This window comes from Kogia breviceps, chromosome 3 (assembly GCF_026419965.1).
Source record: "Kogia breviceps isolate mKogBre1 chromosome 3, mKogBre1 haplotype 1, whole genome shotgun sequence".
In the NCBI taxonomy this organism is placed as follows: Eukaryota; Metazoa; Chordata; class Mammalia; order Artiodactyla; family Physeteridae; genus Kogia; species Kogia breviceps.
The window spans coordinates 27,921,862-27,939,451 of record NC_081312.1 but is presented as its reverse complement, the minus strand read 5'-3'; the positions used below and the strand labels follow the sequence as shown (position 1 = coordinate 27,939,451).

General features: G+C 43.8%; 1 protein-coding gene across 8 annotated transcripts in view; it reads right to left on the bottom strand.

Moving 5' to 3' along the window:
- Positions 1-229: 229 nt before the first annotated feature.
- The window catches only part of AREL1 (apoptosis resistant E3 ubiquitin protein ligase 1), a 44,057-nt gene continuing 26,696 nt past the window's right edge, over positions 230-17,590 (bottom strand). For 6 of the 8 annotated variants that reach the window (XM_067028081.1, XM_067028084.1, XM_067028085.1 and 3 more), the window contains exons 6-20: positions 15,292-15,461; positions 14,865-15,045; positions 14,419-14,666; positions 12,523-12,600; positions 11,609-11,750; positions 11,356-11,477; positions 10,013-10,088; positions 9,375-9,484; positions 7,885-8,064; positions 7,589-7,714; positions 5,760-5,889; positions 5,614-5,672; positions 3,376-3,465; positions 2,797-2,972; positions 230-2,687 (exon numbers count right to left, since the gene is read on the bottom strand). In XM_067028081.1, the coding sequence (XP_066884182.1) occupies positions 2,585-2,687; positions 2,797-2,972; positions 3,376-3,465; positions 5,614-5,672; positions 5,760-5,889; positions 7,589-7,714; positions 7,885-8,064; positions 9,375-9,484; positions 10,013-10,088; positions 11,356-11,477; positions 11,609-11,750; positions 12,523-12,600; positions 14,419-14,666; positions 14,865-15,045; positions 15,292-15,461 (1,991 nt within the window). In that variant the 3' untranslated portion in view covers positions 230-2,584. The remainder of the gene's footprint in view (positions 2,688-2,796; positions 2,973-3,375; positions 3,466-5,613; positions 5,673-5,759; positions 5,890-7,588; positions 7,715-7,884; positions 8,065-9,374; positions 9,485-10,012; positions 10,089-11,355; positions 11,478-11,608; positions 11,751-12,522; positions 12,601-14,418; positions 14,667-14,864; positions 15,046-15,291; positions 15,462-17,590) is intronic. The other 2 variants (XR_010839472.1, XR_010839473.1) reach the window with 1 other exon arrangement.

The window sequence follows — 17,590 nt, the reverse complement described above, 5'->3', positions numbered from 1 at the left end:
TGCAAGCAAGCACTGTGGTCCTGCCTGGCACAATGGACAGCAATCAGGGAAGGGTGAAAGGGCAAGAAAGTCTGGGCCAGGCCAGGGCTCTGAGTACATTCAACCCCAAGCTGACGGCTTCTGAAGGCATTACTGGGGAAATGCAAAAACATTTCTAAATTTTTCTTTTCCTTCCCCACCTCCAATTTAAGCCCTGAATCATCACGTAAGGCAATCACTTGCTCCTTGGTCCTTTTAAACATTCATTTATTTACTGTACAAAATATTTACACTATTGCTGCAACTGTCTGGCCCTTCTGTCTGGCCTGACAAATTTGCAGCAGCAGGGCTTCATCTCTGCTGAAGTTCTAGAAACATGCCGACATCTTCCTTGGTGTTCACTCGGTGCCTGGTCTCCTCTGAAGAGACTAAAGGCCAGGAGGTTAGCTGGCTCCCCAAGCATCTGGGTCACAAGGGCATAAATAAAACAACTGGCCAAAATAAGAAACGTGAATAGAAAACTGCTCAAGAAGTAACAGACACTCTTCCTTCTCTCCGACATGGTGTACCTCTCCCCACACTGGCTAGTTCCAAAGCAGGATTAGAAAAAAAGGTCAAAGGAAAGGCCTAAAGAGCAAAGATACTTTTGAATAGTTAGGAGAGAGAGGGTAAACCGGAAGAACAGAAAACCACAACAGTACCAAAGGGTTTTGTTAAAACAAAAACCTTGGAGCTAAGGACCACTGCAGGACACAGCTGGGCTGCAATGGTACCCAGGATGCTCTGAAAAGTGCTATGACTAGAGCTTAAAAGGACAGATCTAACCAAGAAAATCAACTTGAGCTCCAGCATGAGTCTCTGGAGAGGAGAATGCAGAATCCAGAAGAGGAACAACAGCCAAAGACAGCAGAACCAACCCACGTGCCCCCCAGCTGGAAACCCTCTCTGGGCCCGAGGGGCAGCATCATGTTTCCCGGGGGATGATGAAACTTGCCTGTACATATCCCATAGGAAAACACCGGGTCAGGCAGCAGCACCTTGTCCTGGTCCCTGAGGACAGCAGTGACCGTGTGGCATGGAGGACCCTGGGGTACAGAGGCCCTGATGCTGGATCCTAGACCCCAAGGATGAGTGAGGTCAGCACCCATGCCAAGAAGGACAAATGACAACTGCGAAGGAGTGAGGTCAGGCAGGAATTGTAGCAGCTCAGAAAGGCTTGTTCCTCGTGATCTCTGGGAACAGGAGGGCTCAGGCGTGCTTCCACGAGGCCAAGGCACTGCTGCAAGTCCCGCCTCATCTCTGGACTCTTTGTACTTGCTGGTTTTGGCAATAAAGATGGCTTGTAAATATTCTCAGAGTCGAATGCCCCCATTGGGAATGGTAGCTTGCAGCAAAGCCTTCTTAGAAACAGAAATTTGGGAATTCAATGAGAGTTTGAGTCTTGAAAACGTCTTCATTCAAATTGTAATGAAAAAGGTTGTTGTCATCTTCCAAGAAGCAGCTGCAGGTTCTCTTCAATCATCACGTAACAGTGAACCTAATTTATCTTCCTCCCTCCTTAGCTGCCCTTGCTGGTAACTGATGCAGTGACAGGAAGTAACTGGGACAGCTAGGTGTTTATTTATCATCTGATGTGTCTCCTCTGTGTGTGTTCCCTGTGTCCTGACCCTAAGGATCTGTGAGGAGCAATTAAATGACTGATTCCTTTTCCCTTGCCTTAGCGCTGCCAGGGAACACCAAGCAAAGAAAGAACCAGGGATCGGTGGCATGCTATCGTACTGTCCCAATCTCTTGCTCCAAAAGTTTCTTCAGTAGAAATCTAAAGAAGCCCCAGCTCTTAGCAGACTGCATAAGCTGGAGGTGAGTGGCTGAGCCCAGCCACACCTCAGTGTAAAGAACAAACTCAGGGACAAGCATCAGTAGTCTTCAAGCCAGTCATGTGCCTAGACATGCCCCATAATCCCAAAGGAGAATCACATTCAGCACTGGAGGCAACAGCCCAGCTATCTTTCACATTCTTAGGTCTGTCTATCTCACAGGCTTATACTCAAGAAAAAGCTTATTAGGGAGTTCTTCTTTGTGGATTAATGATCATTTCCAGAAACGCTTGCAAGGAAAGCTCCTTTTCCAGTTCTGACACCACAGAAAAGATCTTTTTGTGCTAGAAAAAGCTTATTAGGGAGTTCTTCTTTGTGGATTAATGATCATTTCCAGAAACGCTTGCAAGGAAAGCTCCTTTTTCAGTTCTGACACCACAGAAAAGATCCTTTTGTGCTATCAGTCACCATGAGAGGTAGTCCAGTGCCACTCCGGCTACTGAGAGCTTCTAAGAACCAAGTGCAAGCACGGCAGCATGGCCCTCCTCTCGTGACTGACCAAGTTGCTCAGATTATGTACCTGCCAAAGTGGCCTGGGTGGGGGAGATGGGAAAGGAGGAGGCGAGGGAAGGACAATGCTTGTAGGTGACTGAACACTCCAGACGCCGGAGAGCACGCAGCAGCTTCTGGCTGACGGTTTTGAGTATGTTAGGGTCAGTGGTCATGTCTGTTATGTGCACCCGGATGCTCCAGAAAGCACGGGAGCCAAGTGGATGGCAGGAGAGTGGTCAGAGCATGCCAAAGCCCTCGCAGCCCTCACTGATGGCCAGCTGCAGCATCCTGTGCACCTCTTCATATGAGTCATACGTAGGGAGGCACAGCTGGTTGAAACTGGAAGGCCAAGGGGAGAGAAGTGATTAACTCACACCACCAGAAACACTGGCAAGGGCTGGAAAGATAATCGCCCGTGACAGCACGCACCAGGCCGTCAGATACCCACCACGTGTGTGCAGTTGGCAGCGTGCTATGGGTCGGAGTGGCAATGATCTGGAATGAGGGACAGAGGGCGGCAAAGCCTCCAGGTGGCAGCTGAGACGAGCCTGTTGTGAACTGAAGCAGCCGAGCCAACTCCTCCTGCGTCAAACTGGAAACCACGGTCCAAAACCACCTCATGACCTGGCAGGGGGAGCACAGGGCTGGGGTCACACCTATGTGCAGCTTACGATTTGAGCCCTGGGGGAAGGAACAGGGTATCCTGAAGTGGGGGTGGGCCCCAGTGACTGCACGCAGGTAGGAACGGCTAGAGTCGACAACCTCTTTCAAAGGAACTGATGTCGTTTCACGGTCACGAGGGTAGTCGCTGATTACTTGGTTCTATTTCTCTGCCTTCCCAATGTACGGCCTCTGTGGCAGCAGCATGACAGCCCTTAGGGGACCAGGGCTCCCATCTGCCTGGATGATCACCCGCGTTTCCCACATATATCACTTTTTCCCAGTTGATAGGTCTGCTTCTCCGATTCCTCAACTTTTTCCTTACAAGACAGCACAAATTCGACCAAAAGAAATTTGGCCCACTTACCTTTTCTCTGAAATGCCATGAGCCACCAACAACCACCGCATGGGCTTTGAAGTCAGACACACTGATGTCCCCAGTCCCACACATCAGCAGCTGGAGAATAGTCAGGTGTTACTAGGATAGTCAGAGGGGCAAAGTCCCACCATAAGGTCAAAATATGTTAACATGCAAAATGTGGAATACAGAAAACACCAAGAAAGAGACATAAGGTGAGGTCATAATGCCAGAATACTGCTTTACGAAAATCAATTATAATAGGCCAATGGTTCCTAACCAGTGTGGTAAAAAATCACACAGCTTTAAAAAAAAAAAAAAAAAAGATACATAGATAGATGCCTATGGCCTTACCCCAGACCTACTGAATCAGAATCTCTAGGGACAGGTTACAAGCTTGCAAGCTTGCGTATTTTTTTTTTTTTTTTTTGGTATGAGGGCCTCTCACTGTCGTGGTCTCTCCCTTTGCGGAGCACAGGCTCCGGACGCGCAGGCTCAGAGGCCACAGCTCACGGGCCCAGCCGCTCCGCGGCACGTGGGATCCTCCCGGACCGGGACACGAACCCGTATCCCCCGCATCCGCAGGCGGACCCTCAACCACTGCGCCACCAGGGAAGCCCAGCTTGCGTATTTTGAAAAAGTTTCCCAAGGGCTTCTGATGCGCACCCCTAATTAAGAACTGCTGCTATATATTATTTTGAATTGAAACAGAGGACAGAAAGGGAACCAAGTGTTCACCGACTGTCTGCTCTGGATGTGGCCTGGGAATACCAGGGGAAAAGGCAGGCCCTTCCCCTTTCATGAAGACCCCCCAGCCCCCTATTTATGAATTTGTTAGATGGCCTTTCCTTTTTCCCAGGATCTATCCTTCTTTGCTGGATTGAACTTCTACTACCGTCCCTTCAGCCCTGCCTCTACTTGGTCAGATAAATGAAAAAGAATGCCAAAAATTGAGAACATTAATGACATCAGAACCCTAAACATCTTGATGTCCTAATTTGGTTCAAGATCCAGCAAGTTACTTAGCAGACTCTAAGTACTCATCCAATAGCTATAAAGAATGAAACAACCTAATGAAAGAAAAGAAAAGCCCAAATTAAGCCTGAGAAGCTTGGCTCCTTCAAAAAGAACTTGCTAAGCTAATGAGTAACTAAGAGCAGGATGGGGAACGACTGTTAAGAGATTGCGCCCTTCCTCCTATGCACTTTATGCATTGTTACAAATGCTTTGCTTTAGGATAAAACAAATTACACCAGAAGCTGTTCCTCAGCCCAGAAAATGACAGCAAGAGGTGACACGTCTGTCAGAAACTTCAGGCTGAGAGATGGAGAGTTCATTATTCAGTTTTCATATCTAAAGGTACAAAACGTGTTGAAAATTGCATGAGACTGATTCTTGTTCTCGAAGCCAATTCAATTAAGAAGAATAAAAACTGTGCAAGACTACCTGAAACTACTTTTTGTTTCCCCATTTTTAAAGAAGAACTTCCTCCCTATAGGAAATAGTTTACAGAAACATGCCCCTCATAAAGGCTATAGGAAGTTAAAGCTAAAGCTAGTAACTTGCAATGTGTGTATCTTCTGTGAGCAGCAGGTAAGAGCAAACTGGTTTTATTTTTTGTCTATACCTGAAGTTCATGGAACTTCAATTTTGCTAATTATAACAAGGTATTTACCATCTTATAGCCACATTTTGGGTGTTAACAGGATCTAAAATAAGAATATATTAACTATAGAGTGTTGTAACACAAAGCTGTGAAATGCATCACATCTTTTGGTTTGCTTCCCTCACTAGAATGTAGCTCGATGAGGACAGGGACTTGGTCTTATTCATTCCTAGCTCCCCAGTTCTTCAAAAGCACATGGCATATAGAAGACACTCAATAAACAGTCTCTGAACAAATAAATTCTATTATTCTCTTAAATCAACTTTAAAGGTCATAGGATTTACAAAGACTGCACAGGATACCAACATTCTTTACTACTTGACCAGTATCAATAATATTTGATGAGTAAATATTAATTATTACTATTCATAATTAGTAATTTCCTGATTCCTAATTTTCACATTCAAATTTTTTAGAAGCTGGAGAAAGGGTCCATGCATGGAAGAATGACAAAAGTAAAACCAACACTTAAAGGGCTTTCCTACTGCATCTCATAACAGAAGGTGCAGTAATCCAGTTCCTGTGGGCATAATAAAAAGCAAGCCAAGAATAGGGGGTGTCAATTGTAAATAAGCACTTACCTCAAGCTCATTCTCATCAAAAATAGCCAAAAGGTTCTCAGGGACCAACTCATTCAGGCCTGAAACAAAGTAGACAAGTTAAAGCCATATCCACACCATGGATACAAGTATTTTCACCTCAAAGCCAAGAGTAGACAGGATCCCACCTTTTAGGAAATGTTCCACTTCCTCTTTCACTTGACTGGCCAGCCGATACTGGGCGAGCAAATTTAAATAGAAGATTTTATTCGCGTTGGTGACTGGGGTTTGAGCTCCACCTGTCATAAGTTCTACGACCTGAAAGAAGAGGCAAAAGACAGGGAGAGGATGTGGATTGGAGTTTATAAGATGACATCTGCCCAGTATGTCCCACAAACACAGCATTATTGAACTCCACCATGGTCACAAGTTCCTGCTGTGTGTTCAGGTTTTCAACACACTTGGTTTCATTTAGTTACTAAGCTTAAGGTTTCCTACCGTTATTGCTATATATTCTCCTCGCTACTGTTTCTGAAGTGGGTCTCTCAGTAAGTCTCCTCTGACCTGGTCAAACAGTGGTGATGCAACAGGAAGATATTATGGTTCCTTGTTAGCAATATTTTAACATTTCTAAGATCCAAAACTGAACCATTACTGACCTCTTCTTCTCTTAAACCCCTGAGCCAATTGAGAATAAATAAAACCATATAAGTAGTGAAGAAGTCTTCTCAGGTCTCAAAAATTCTAAGATGGGCATAGATGTTCCCTACCTACATTCTTCTATTTCCAACATAAGTCAATGGAAAAAGCCATGGCTTGATACTTGGAGACTAACTTGCTACAGGATTTCAGTCACTTAGATATTTGGGCTCCTGATTTTTCTATCTGCAAAGAAAAAGCTGAACTGCATGATTCTCAAATAGAATTGGCACACTCCTTCCTCAAAAGCTCCGAAGGGAGCTTTGAGGAAGCCCTGAAGCACAGTTTAATGCCACAACCCCAGAAAACCTGTGTACAATGACCACGGTTGTCTTCATAGGTGAGTAGTGAAGGTCTCCGTTTAGTTACAAGATCAGATTTTAAGGTCCTGACAACAGTATGGTAGGGACGGAACTTTGCTCCAGAGCAAGGACCCTCAATGGATCTAAATGTGTAAGACTGTAAAATATTCTGGATATTTTAATTTTATGTGTGTAAGCATTTGTAACTAGTAGCCTAAGCAGTAAATTACTAAGATTTAGTATTCATATTAAATCCATTTAAAATCAGTACTCCCCTAGGCCTGTGGACCCTAATTCAGTACTCCACTGATTCTAGACACCTTGCAGTGCTGGGTCAGGAAGACAGGCTCTGCCCACACACGTGCAAAGGCCATCAGCTGGGATCCCCATAATGTTCACAAAGGTATCTGATTATCAGTTCAGTGCTATCAGTGATCACAAATTTTCAGTCATCGCTATTTTGCTTTCAATGATTTATAACTGCAACTTTAGCTTCATCGTTACCATTTGATATTATTTAACCCCAGGATGTAAACAAAACCACATTTGCATCAGAAATACTTTTGGCCATTAATTTTCTAGTAAAAAGTTTAAAAATATTTACGCACAGCGTTAAAATAGGAGTCATCTACATCCCTGCCCCTAATGTTAAGAAAGACACTGTCATCCCTTCCAAAGCTGCTTGTGCAGTGACACTTCACTATCACTTAGTTCTTTCTCTACTGGAAAGTAGTAATGGGTGGGATGGATGGGTATATGTGCCTTTGGCTCCACTTAAATAGGCCAAGACCATACAGTGTGGGATGCAGTGCCCCAAAGCTATGCTCTCCAATATGGTTGTCACTAGTCACATGTGTTTATTTAGAAATTCAGTTATTTGGTCATACCAGCCACATTCTGGGTGCTCAAAAGCACAAACAGAGAACACTTCCATCACTGCAGAAAGCTATACTAGAGAGCCCTGCTCTAGAGAAGGCTGGGAAATGGGACCCACAGTCTTCAGTTTTCTTTCTCACCTTTTCCAATTGACCTGATTTGCTATATTTCTCTTCTGCAAAGACCAGCTCCATCTCACTCATGTCATTGTTGAGGATGAAACAAACTTTAGATTTGTAGAATTCTGGGTCATCTGTTTCAAAGTACTGAGGAGACAGAAAGACACAGAACAGAACATGACTACTCTTACCCAGAAATGAAATTTGTAACTGCTTGGAACCACTTACCTATTCAACCTTAAGAATAATAAGCTGAGGGTGGAGAGGTTCCAGAGTTAGTGGCCAGGGGCCTTAGAAAATGCACACCTAAGAGTTACCTTGTAATGCATACGCAGTCCTATGATTTGGGCCAAGAAAGAACGGGTGAAGCGAGCTCGGACCAATTGCTTGTAGGCTCCTCCTAGAGAGGACTCATAGAGACACTTGCCCACCAGGCGCCCTGCAAACTCATACATCTTTAGACGCAGATGAGCGGGGCGATTAGGGTTGGGATGCACCTGTCAAAGAGATAAGATTTAAGGCCCTGGGCCATTTTTCTTCAAGCCTAGTTCTGTGAAGATCCTCCCTCCCCAACGCTATCCCAAGGGAGCAAGAATTTCAGTGTTAAGATCAAAGAGCCCATCCAAATGGCATTAGTTGTTTGGTAGCCACCACTGAGTAATTCAAAGTGATTGGACGGGGCTTCCCTGGTGGCACAGTGGTTGGGAATCTGCCTGCCAATGCAGGGGACATGGGTTCGAGCCCTAGTCCGGGAAGATCCCACATGCCACAGAGCACCTAACCCCGTGCGTCACAACTACTGAGCCTGCGCTCTAGAGCCTGAGAGCCACAAGTACTGAGCATGTGTGCCACAACTACTGAAGCCCGCATGCCTAAAGCCCATGTTCCACAATAAGAGAAGCCACTGCAATGAGAAGCTCATGCACCGCAACAAAGAGTAGCCCTCACTCACCACAACTAGAGAAAGCCCATGCGCAGCAACGAAGACCCAGCACAGCCAAAAATAAATAAATTTATTTTTTTAAAAAAAGTGATTGGAGGATAAAGGGCAAAGATGGACTTACATTAAATTGAAGAATCTTATATTTATTTCATGGTCCCTGGCTGCAAACGGAAGTTAATCACTGGATGATATAATGCCTTTTCCCTAAACCAGAACTTCTTTCAGCCAAAGTCTACTTCTCTATTCCACTTAGTCAAAGATCTTGTACAGGGGCTTCCCTGGTGGCACAGTGGTTAAGAATCCACCTGCCAATGCAGGAGACATGGTTCAAGATCTGGTCCAGGAAGATCCCACATGCCGTGAAGCAACTAAGCCCATGCACCACAACGATTGTAGAGCCTGTGAGCCACAACTACTGAAGCCCGCCCACCCAGAGCCAGTGCTCCTCAACAAGAGAAGCCACCGCAATGAGAAGCCCGTGCACCACAATGAAGAGTAGCCCCTGCTCTCCACAACTACAGAAAAGCACATGCACAGCAACAAAGACCCAACACAGCCAAAAATAAATAAATTAAATAAATAAATTTTTTTAAAAAAGAGAGAGATCTTGTACAGAGTTCAATTGCTTCAGGTATGTTTTGAGAAAAGTGGCTTAATTATTAAAACACTAACAAGTAGAATAGCCATTGTATTATAATGCTTTTAAGTTAAATATTCATCTGTCTGCATTTTATCTTATTTTACAGATGAAATAATGAAGGCAAAGAGGAGGGAGGCAATCTGATTAGTTCAAACTCTTATTAGTCTCTTCATTATAACACAATCCACATTTTCCTCCCATCCACGCGGAAGTCACAGACTCACTAATGCTTGGTTGGTGTCACTGAATCGGGTGAAGAGCTGATTGGTGGTGTCAAATAGTGCTTTGCAGATTAGCTCAAACCATTCCCGGCGAGGCCCTCCCCAGTCCAGAGCTGGAAAGTATAACAAAAATAAAAAGTGACTCTGGCCTACCACCTCTTATCACTTTTGTTCATTTATTCATCATTTTATACTCTCCGATCCTTATTTCCTGCATTCCACCACCTTGGTGTCCCCCATTCCATCCCACCTCAGCTACAGACTTTTATTGAAATCCCCTCTTTCTGTAGGATTAAAGGTATTCTGATCACTAAGCTAATGCCTCCTAGTGTGGGGATACAGATCAGAGATCCTAGGAAACTGACATTTCTCTGCAAAGGTTACTTTACCCTTCTGCTTCAAACTCTCCCTCCAAGTCCCTGTATGTACGTGCTTTACAAGGTCTACCAAGCTATTAGCCAGTAAACGCCACCCTTTTTGTCTTGACTCATGACTTCGTTTTCCCAGGGAAGAAGAAGTTGGGGCAGTGGTGGCGAGTATGTGTAGGGGGGTTGTTTTTGTTTTTGTGGATGTGGGGTAAGGAGACAAGGAGGAGTGGGAAGGAGAGTTCAAAAAGATGAATATGAAATTTCAAAACTGACCTTCTTCATCCTGAAAAATCACTTCAAAGTTCTTGCTCCAATCTGAGATGGAGAAATTCCGAGTGGCTTTCAGAGACTGAAAAGCAGTGAAAGAAACAGAAAGGAAACTGTCAGCACACTGGCCGGTATCTCTTGGGTGTTAAAGACAAAAACACAAGAACATTGCCGTTGTGCATGTAATAACCACAAGTACCTGGAGGCAATATATTCCTCATAAATAAGCTTTAATACTACCATCTTATATTTAAAATGTAAATATCTCCAGAAGAAATCTAAAATTAAAAAAATCTAATTCATATTTACACCATTGCCTTACTGGAAAGTTGAAACTTCTTTTTTTTAAAATAATCCTCATTTTATTAATGAGAAAACTCTTAAATAAAGAAATAACAATGGCTCAGACCAGTAAGCTGTCAGCAAGAGAACCAAGGAGTCTTGGTTTTCAGTAAAGTACAGTCTATCCACTAGACATTTTTAGCCACAAGGCTAGGTTTGGACAGGAAGCCATGCCACAAGGAGAATGTGGCTGAGAAAAGGGGTTTCCAGCGGCACCTACCAGAGCTAAACATCACCAACACTTTCTGGACAGGGACCAAGGCCTTCTCATTCTCAAGGAACGTAAGAACTATGCCAGTGTCTATGTAGTGGAGACAGACACACATCAGGTGTTCCTTTTCCATCAGGCCAGAGTGACAACCAAAATCATTTCCTTTTAATCCCACAAGAGCTCTTCTATTCCTGGGATTCAATAATAGGAACTTTCTTCTATAACAACAACTTAACACCTGCCCTTAATGCTTTTAAGTTAAATAGTCATCTGTCTGCATCTTCTCTTATTTTTACAGATGAAATAATGAAGGCAAAGAGGAGGGAAGCAATCTGATTAGTTCAAACTAGTAAGAGTTCCATGAAATTGTTCAGGAGCTAGTTCAGTCTGATTTTTTTTTTTTTTTTTTTTTGTGGTACGCGGGCCTCTCATTGCTGTGGCCTCTCCCGTTGTGGAGCACAGGCTCCAGACGCGCAGGCTCAGCGGCCATGGCTCACTGGCCCAGCCGCTCCGTGGCATGTGGGATCTTCCTGGACTGGGACACAAACCCGTATCCCCTGCATCGGCAGGCGGTTCAGTCTGATTTTAAAGCCAATGTGTCAACTAGTCTCTCCTTTCGATAACATATCTCCAACAAATCTGCCCCAAATTCAGTACAATCAAATGCATAGAACACTGTCTTTAATACGTTTAAAGAAGAGAGAGATGTGGGTTTCATAAAAAAGATAACCTGCAGAATATAACCAAATATCACAGAGGTTTCTAGTTGGAAACTTTTGACAGGGATGATACGCACCGATTCCAACAAGGCATGTCTGCTGACCTTCAGGGTGACTTTGGAATGTGGTCTCTTCATATGTACCTGCCGAAGCTCTCTCTGGAAAAAGTTCACCTTGTCCTGAAAGGTCTCAGAGCCTCCTAAGGAGCAGCAAGATCCATCATGATTACAGCCTCATTATAAGATGCCTGTGCAGGCCACCTCTACACCCTCAGGCACCCAGATACCTGGGGTCACTGCCTACCCCATCAGAATCCCTGTCCAAACTCACCTAGGTTTTTATGGAGTGAGCGGATGAACGTGGCCGCTAGGATGTTCCTCTCCTTACAGCTGAGCTCCACGGGAGGCTGAATGCCATCATCCACCACCAGTGTGAGCAGCTTATGGACAGGATCAGGGCCAAGGTATGAAAACTAACAAAAGGAAAACAAAAATAAGAAAAGGAGTTAATCTATAAAGCCCTCAAATCCAGCAAAAACCCTTCACATCCCTACCCTTCTGACCAACCAACAAAAACAAGTTAAGCCTGTTTTCCCCAAGTAAGTACCTACCAGGAGTCCATCTCCTTGTTTTTCACCTCAGTGCTCTACGATTCAGATTTTATTTTAAATTACTCGAGCCACAGAGACCACCTTTAGTAAGGATCACAGGCAACACTACAGACTTTCCAACATAAAATATAAGAAGGGTGAAAGCAGGAAGGGTATGTAAACTAGCAAATGAGCACCTGAATAGGCTGGGTAAACTGGCTGGAGGAAAATCATTTGCCTTTAGATTCCAAAAGCTCAGAAGAGTTTAAAAAAAAAAAAAACCACTTTAAACAAATTTAAAAAATTTTTTTAATAGATGAGACTACTGGTGCTAAAAGAGCTATCTTTGGCACGCTGGGAAGCCAAGCTCAGGTCAGAGTTACCAGCATCCTCTCCATTAACTTAGTGTTAGGGGCAAAAGATAACTGTTGAAGTATTCTGACTTGCTACCAATTGCTGTGTCTGTAGGCACCTGTCCTCCTAGAGCTACATCTTTCACGAGGAGGTAACAACTCCTTCTTTATTTGGCAATAAATCCTGTGTGCACAATGAGAACTTCCAGAAACACCAAAAGTCCTTCAAGGAACAAAGAAAAGGTTGAGATGTTGGAGGCTGAAGACTGCTCTACATGAACCGGATGTAAGGTTCAACTTACTTTTGTTCCTGGGCACACTCGGAAGGTATAAAGGCGCCAGGGAATGATTTTCAGGTAGAACTCCTTCACTGAGAATTGCTGGAGGACCAACATATAGAAAATGAAGTGAATGATAAATAAAGAGGTTCTATTTGAGTATAGTAATCCAAATATCAGCCCCCATCTACATTTCTCATGATAACCCTTTTCCTCTCTAAACAAAGAAGATAATTTAGGACTGAAATCAAATAGAAGACATCAAATCTATCTTAAATTAGGCAAATTTAAAGTATTATTCTCACCATGCAATTTCACACAGGTATTTCATAATCTTAATACTCAAGTCTTACTACCATTTCCAAATATCTGAGATCAGGTTTTCACTTTATAAGCAGAGAACATTTCACCCAGAAACAATCAAAATCTCCTTCTGCTTAGTCAGATGCTGCTCAGAGAGACTTCTTCCAAGTCAGGGGACAGGGAACACCAGTGGCCCATGCCCACTGCTTTATCTCTATTTGAATGGCACCAAGGATTTGCTGGGGAAGAAGGGGTGGGGGATGGGAGGAGCCTCATGCAAAAAAGTTCATAAAAATCCTTTATGTAAGAATAAAAAGAGGTCTGTTGCCATTTACAGTAAAAGACAATGCAATAACTTTTTAATCTAAAAAAAAAACCCGTGGGGCTTCCCTGGTGGGGCAGTGGTTAAAAATCCGCCTGCCAACACAGGGGACGCAGGTGCAAGCCCTGCTCTGGGAAGATCCCACATGCTGCGGAGCAACTCAGCCCGTGCGCCACAACTACTGAGCCTGTGCTATAGAGCCTGGAAGCCACAACTACTCAGCCCGCGTGCCACACTACTGAAGCCTGTACGCCTAGAGCCCATGCTTCGCAACAAAGAGAGTAGCCCCCACTCGCCACAACTAGAGAAAGCCCCTGTGCGGCAACGAAGACCCCAAACAGCCAAAAATAAATAAATAAAATAAATATTGAAAAATAAATAAATAAAAATTTAAAAACCCTGTTATCTGAACATATAGTAGGTCAGATTTTTTTCTTGATTTTTAAAGAACTCTTCATTAAAGAAAATTTCAAACACATAACTAAAGAAGAGAAAACAGTACAATGAAGTCATCACCAGCTTCAACAATTATCAGGTCACAGCCAATCTTGTTTTATCTCTACCTCACCATTTCCCTCTTTGCCATCCCCCCAGGCCAAATTAAGGCTAGATTTTTAAATGATGAATAGTACATAGCGAAGTGTTCTAAAGTAGAACAGAATTAGAACTCAGTTTTGGTTATGCAATTAAAGGAATGTAATGGGATGTTTCAAGAGTCTCATTTGTCTGAGGTCTGTATGAATAAGCAAAATACAAATACTAAAAAGGAAAACCCCTAAGACAAAGCGCCTCTTAGCTCAGGGGCCTTGGGAAGTTCACCTCCTTGTCTCGGCCAAAATTTCTCTATTCCAATCCTGTACACGATCATGACATCTGTTGTGGTTTCACAAATCACAGAATGAAAGATCAAATTGTTCTGAAACAGTACAAGGGTCCAACAGTAGTTCTTACACTAGTGAGAAATTGTTAATGGTTAAAAGTAGCTTTCTTTAAAACTCTGAGAGCCATGCCTTGAAAAATCTTCCCAGAAGCAATCAAACAGCAGAACGCCACAGGTGCTCTAAAGCCCCAAGGCACAGACTCTCTAGACAGAGATGTAATCCAGCCAAACCAGACATGGGCAACAGAAGAGGAGGCACGGCCTTCCGCTCAACTTGAAGCAGCCTCCTCAGTATCCCTGAACCCCGACACGGCAGTGATCTCACTCTGACTCTCAGACTGTTGCTTTGTGGATTTTGTAACCAAATACCAATTACAAGCAGGCTCGGGCAGGGGGCAAGAATGGGAGTTCCAACCTTTGGTGACACGTAGCAGTACACCTTCTTCGGTTTCTTCACCTTCTCCGGGGTGTGACACTCAGAGGGTGAGTCTTCATCTTCCTCCTCCAGAGCCGTGGAGGGCCGGCGCTGGGCAGAGCTTGTGTGCATGGGCGGGAGGTGCCACGGCGTGCTGGTGCAGTTGGCAGCATTATACAGATAAGCTTCAAAGTAAATGCTCACTCCTGAGGTGGACACATTGCGTTCGACAATATTCCTCTCATTCTCTGAAGTATAACAAGGAATAAGGTTTAAAGTGCAAGACAGGGGAGAAAGTTACCTATCACTAGACCTTTAGTCCACAAGGCTCTAAACCAAGTTTGGCTCACATATCTAATATTTGTGGGGTTGGTCAGAAGAGTGCAGACGTGCAAAGAACAAGTGGCCTGAGAAGAGGACTAAATCCAGCTCTTCTCTCAACTCACCACTTAGGACAATAATGTCAAATTCGCCATTATTGATCGGCTGGTTTTGGTATGAAGTGCAGGCATGGAAGCAGCCTCGAGAATGCAGGGTGAGCCGCAAGAACACCTGGCAGGTCTGCCGGTTGGATGTCACCGACTTCTCAAATGAGACACCAGTGCTCTCTTCTTCCGGAGGACCGAGCTACAGGAGGAAAACAAAGCATCAGCAACCATATAAAATTTTCCCTGTTTGCAGAGTAATTTCCTCTCTACAAAGAACTTTCCTATCTATGTGCTAATCGACGTCTCACAGTTACTAATGAGATAGGTATTGTCAGATGAAGGAAGGCAGGCACAACAGTCAGGGAGAAGGAGATGGATGGACGTGAACTAGAAAGGGTGAGAGTGACAGGTGGGAGCACGCAAGGCAAGATGGGAGCCTGCTTACCTCATGAATGGACAGACTGTAATTGTGCTCATCTCTCAAGGACGTGGAATTGTTGGTAGGGTTGTCATACTCATCTCGGGGCACTATCTGAAGAGTGTGTGGCTGCCCACAGGTCAACACGAGAGTAGAAAAATGGCACACGATTTTGGTCTTGGAAGGAACCACCATTCCTGGAACACAGACAATGGAACATAACTTCAGAGAGCCGATTTTTAGGGCACAAAGATCTACTCAGTCAGTGAGTCCTAGAAAGCTGGGTGCCTGCCCAGTTCCTTGGGATAAACAATACCATTATGAGGCAGAGAAAAAGAAAGAAAACAAATAGATTAATTCAAATGAACTTCTGGGAACTGATTTTTACAAATTCCTAACTACTGCAAGCACTAAACAAAATGACAGAAAAACTTGGAGAAAATAGAACTGAGACTTATAGATATAGTACCTAGAACCCCCCTGGGAACCTACAAGTGAAGCAGGCCTTAAAAATAAGTGAATAATTGCAAAATAAACAAACAAATTCGAAATATTTAGGTGCAAATCTAACAAAACACGTTTAAGACTTGTATGTTGAAAACTACAAAATGCTGATTAAAGAAATAAATTCAGGACTTCCCTGGTGGCGCAGTGGTTAAGAACTCACCTGCCAATGCAGGGAACATATTCAAGCCCTGGTCTGGGAAGATTCCACATGCTGTGGAGCAACTAAGCCTGTTCGCCACAACTACTGAGCCTGTGCTCTAGAGCCTGCGAGCCACAACTACTGAGCCCACGTGCCACAACTACTGAAGCTCGCATGCCTAGAGCCTGTGCTCCGCAACAAGAGAAGCCACCTCAATGAGAAGCCCACACACTGCAACGAAGAGTAGCCCTCACTCGCCACAGCTAGAAAAAGCCCGTGCGCGGCAACGAAGACCCTATGCAGCCAAAAATAAATAAATAAAATTAATTAATTAAATTTAAAAAAAAAGAAATTCAGAGGCATACCATGTTTATGAATTTGAAGACTCAACATAGCAAAGATGTCAATTCTTCCCAAATGATATATAATTTTAACACAATTCTTATCAAAATCTCAGCAAGATTTTTTGGTAGATTTAGACAGTATTATTTTTAAATTTATATGGAAAGGCAAAGGATCTAGCATAGCTAAAACAATTATTAAAAAGAAGAGTGAAGTGGTAAGAGTCAGTTTATTAAATTTCAAGACTTATTACATAGCTGTGTAATTAAGATTCTGGTATTGGTGGAGGGACAGACACACAGATCAATGGTATAAAACAAAGGACCCACAAATAGATCCCCACAAATATGCCCAACTGATCCCTGACAAAGGTACAAAAGCAATGTAATAGGGGAAAGTTAGCCTTTTCAACAAAAGATGCTGGAGCAACTGGACATCTATAAGAAAAAAAAAATCTTGATCTAGTATACAAAAGTTAACTAGGGCTTCCCTGGTGGCACAGTGGTTGCGAGTCCGCCTGCAGATGCAGGGGACGCGGGTTTGTGCCCCGGTCTGGGAGGATCCCGTGTGCCGCGGAGCGGCTGGGCCCGTGGGTCATGCCTGCTGAGCCTGCGTGTCCGGAGCCTGTGCTCTGCAACAGGAGAGGCCACAAGAGTGAGAGCCCCGCGTAGTACAAAAAAAAAAAAAGTTAACTAAAAATGGATCACGACCTTAAATATTAAATGTAAAACTAGGAAACTTTTAGAAAAAAAAAATAGGAGAATATCCTTGGAATCTAGTACTAGTCAAAGAGTTCTCAGATACCAAAAGCATGATCTATAAAAGGAAAACAATAAATTGACTTCATCAAAATTAAAAAGTCTTGCTCTGTGAAAGACCCTGTCAAGGGGATGAAAAGGAAAGCTAAAGATTGAGAGAAAATATTTGCAAACCACATTTCTAACAAAGGACTTAAAGAACTCTCAAAACTCAATAGTAAAAAACAAAAAATACATTTAGAAAATGGGTGAAAGACATGAAAAGACATTTCATCAAAAAGGGCACACAGAGGGCAAATAAGCATATAAAAAGATGTAGGAGACACGGGTTCGTGCCCCGGTCCGGGAAGATCCCACATGCCGCAGAGCGGCTGGGCCCGTGAGCCATGGCTGCTGAGCCTGCGCGTCCTGAGCCTGTGCTCTGCAACAGGAGAGGCCACAGCAGTGAGAGGCCCATGTTAACACACACACACACACACACACACACACACACACACACACACACAAAACCCAGGTGGGTGAGGGAGGGAAAATGGGTGTGGCTGTCAAAAGGCAACATGAAGGAGCTTTGTGGTGATGG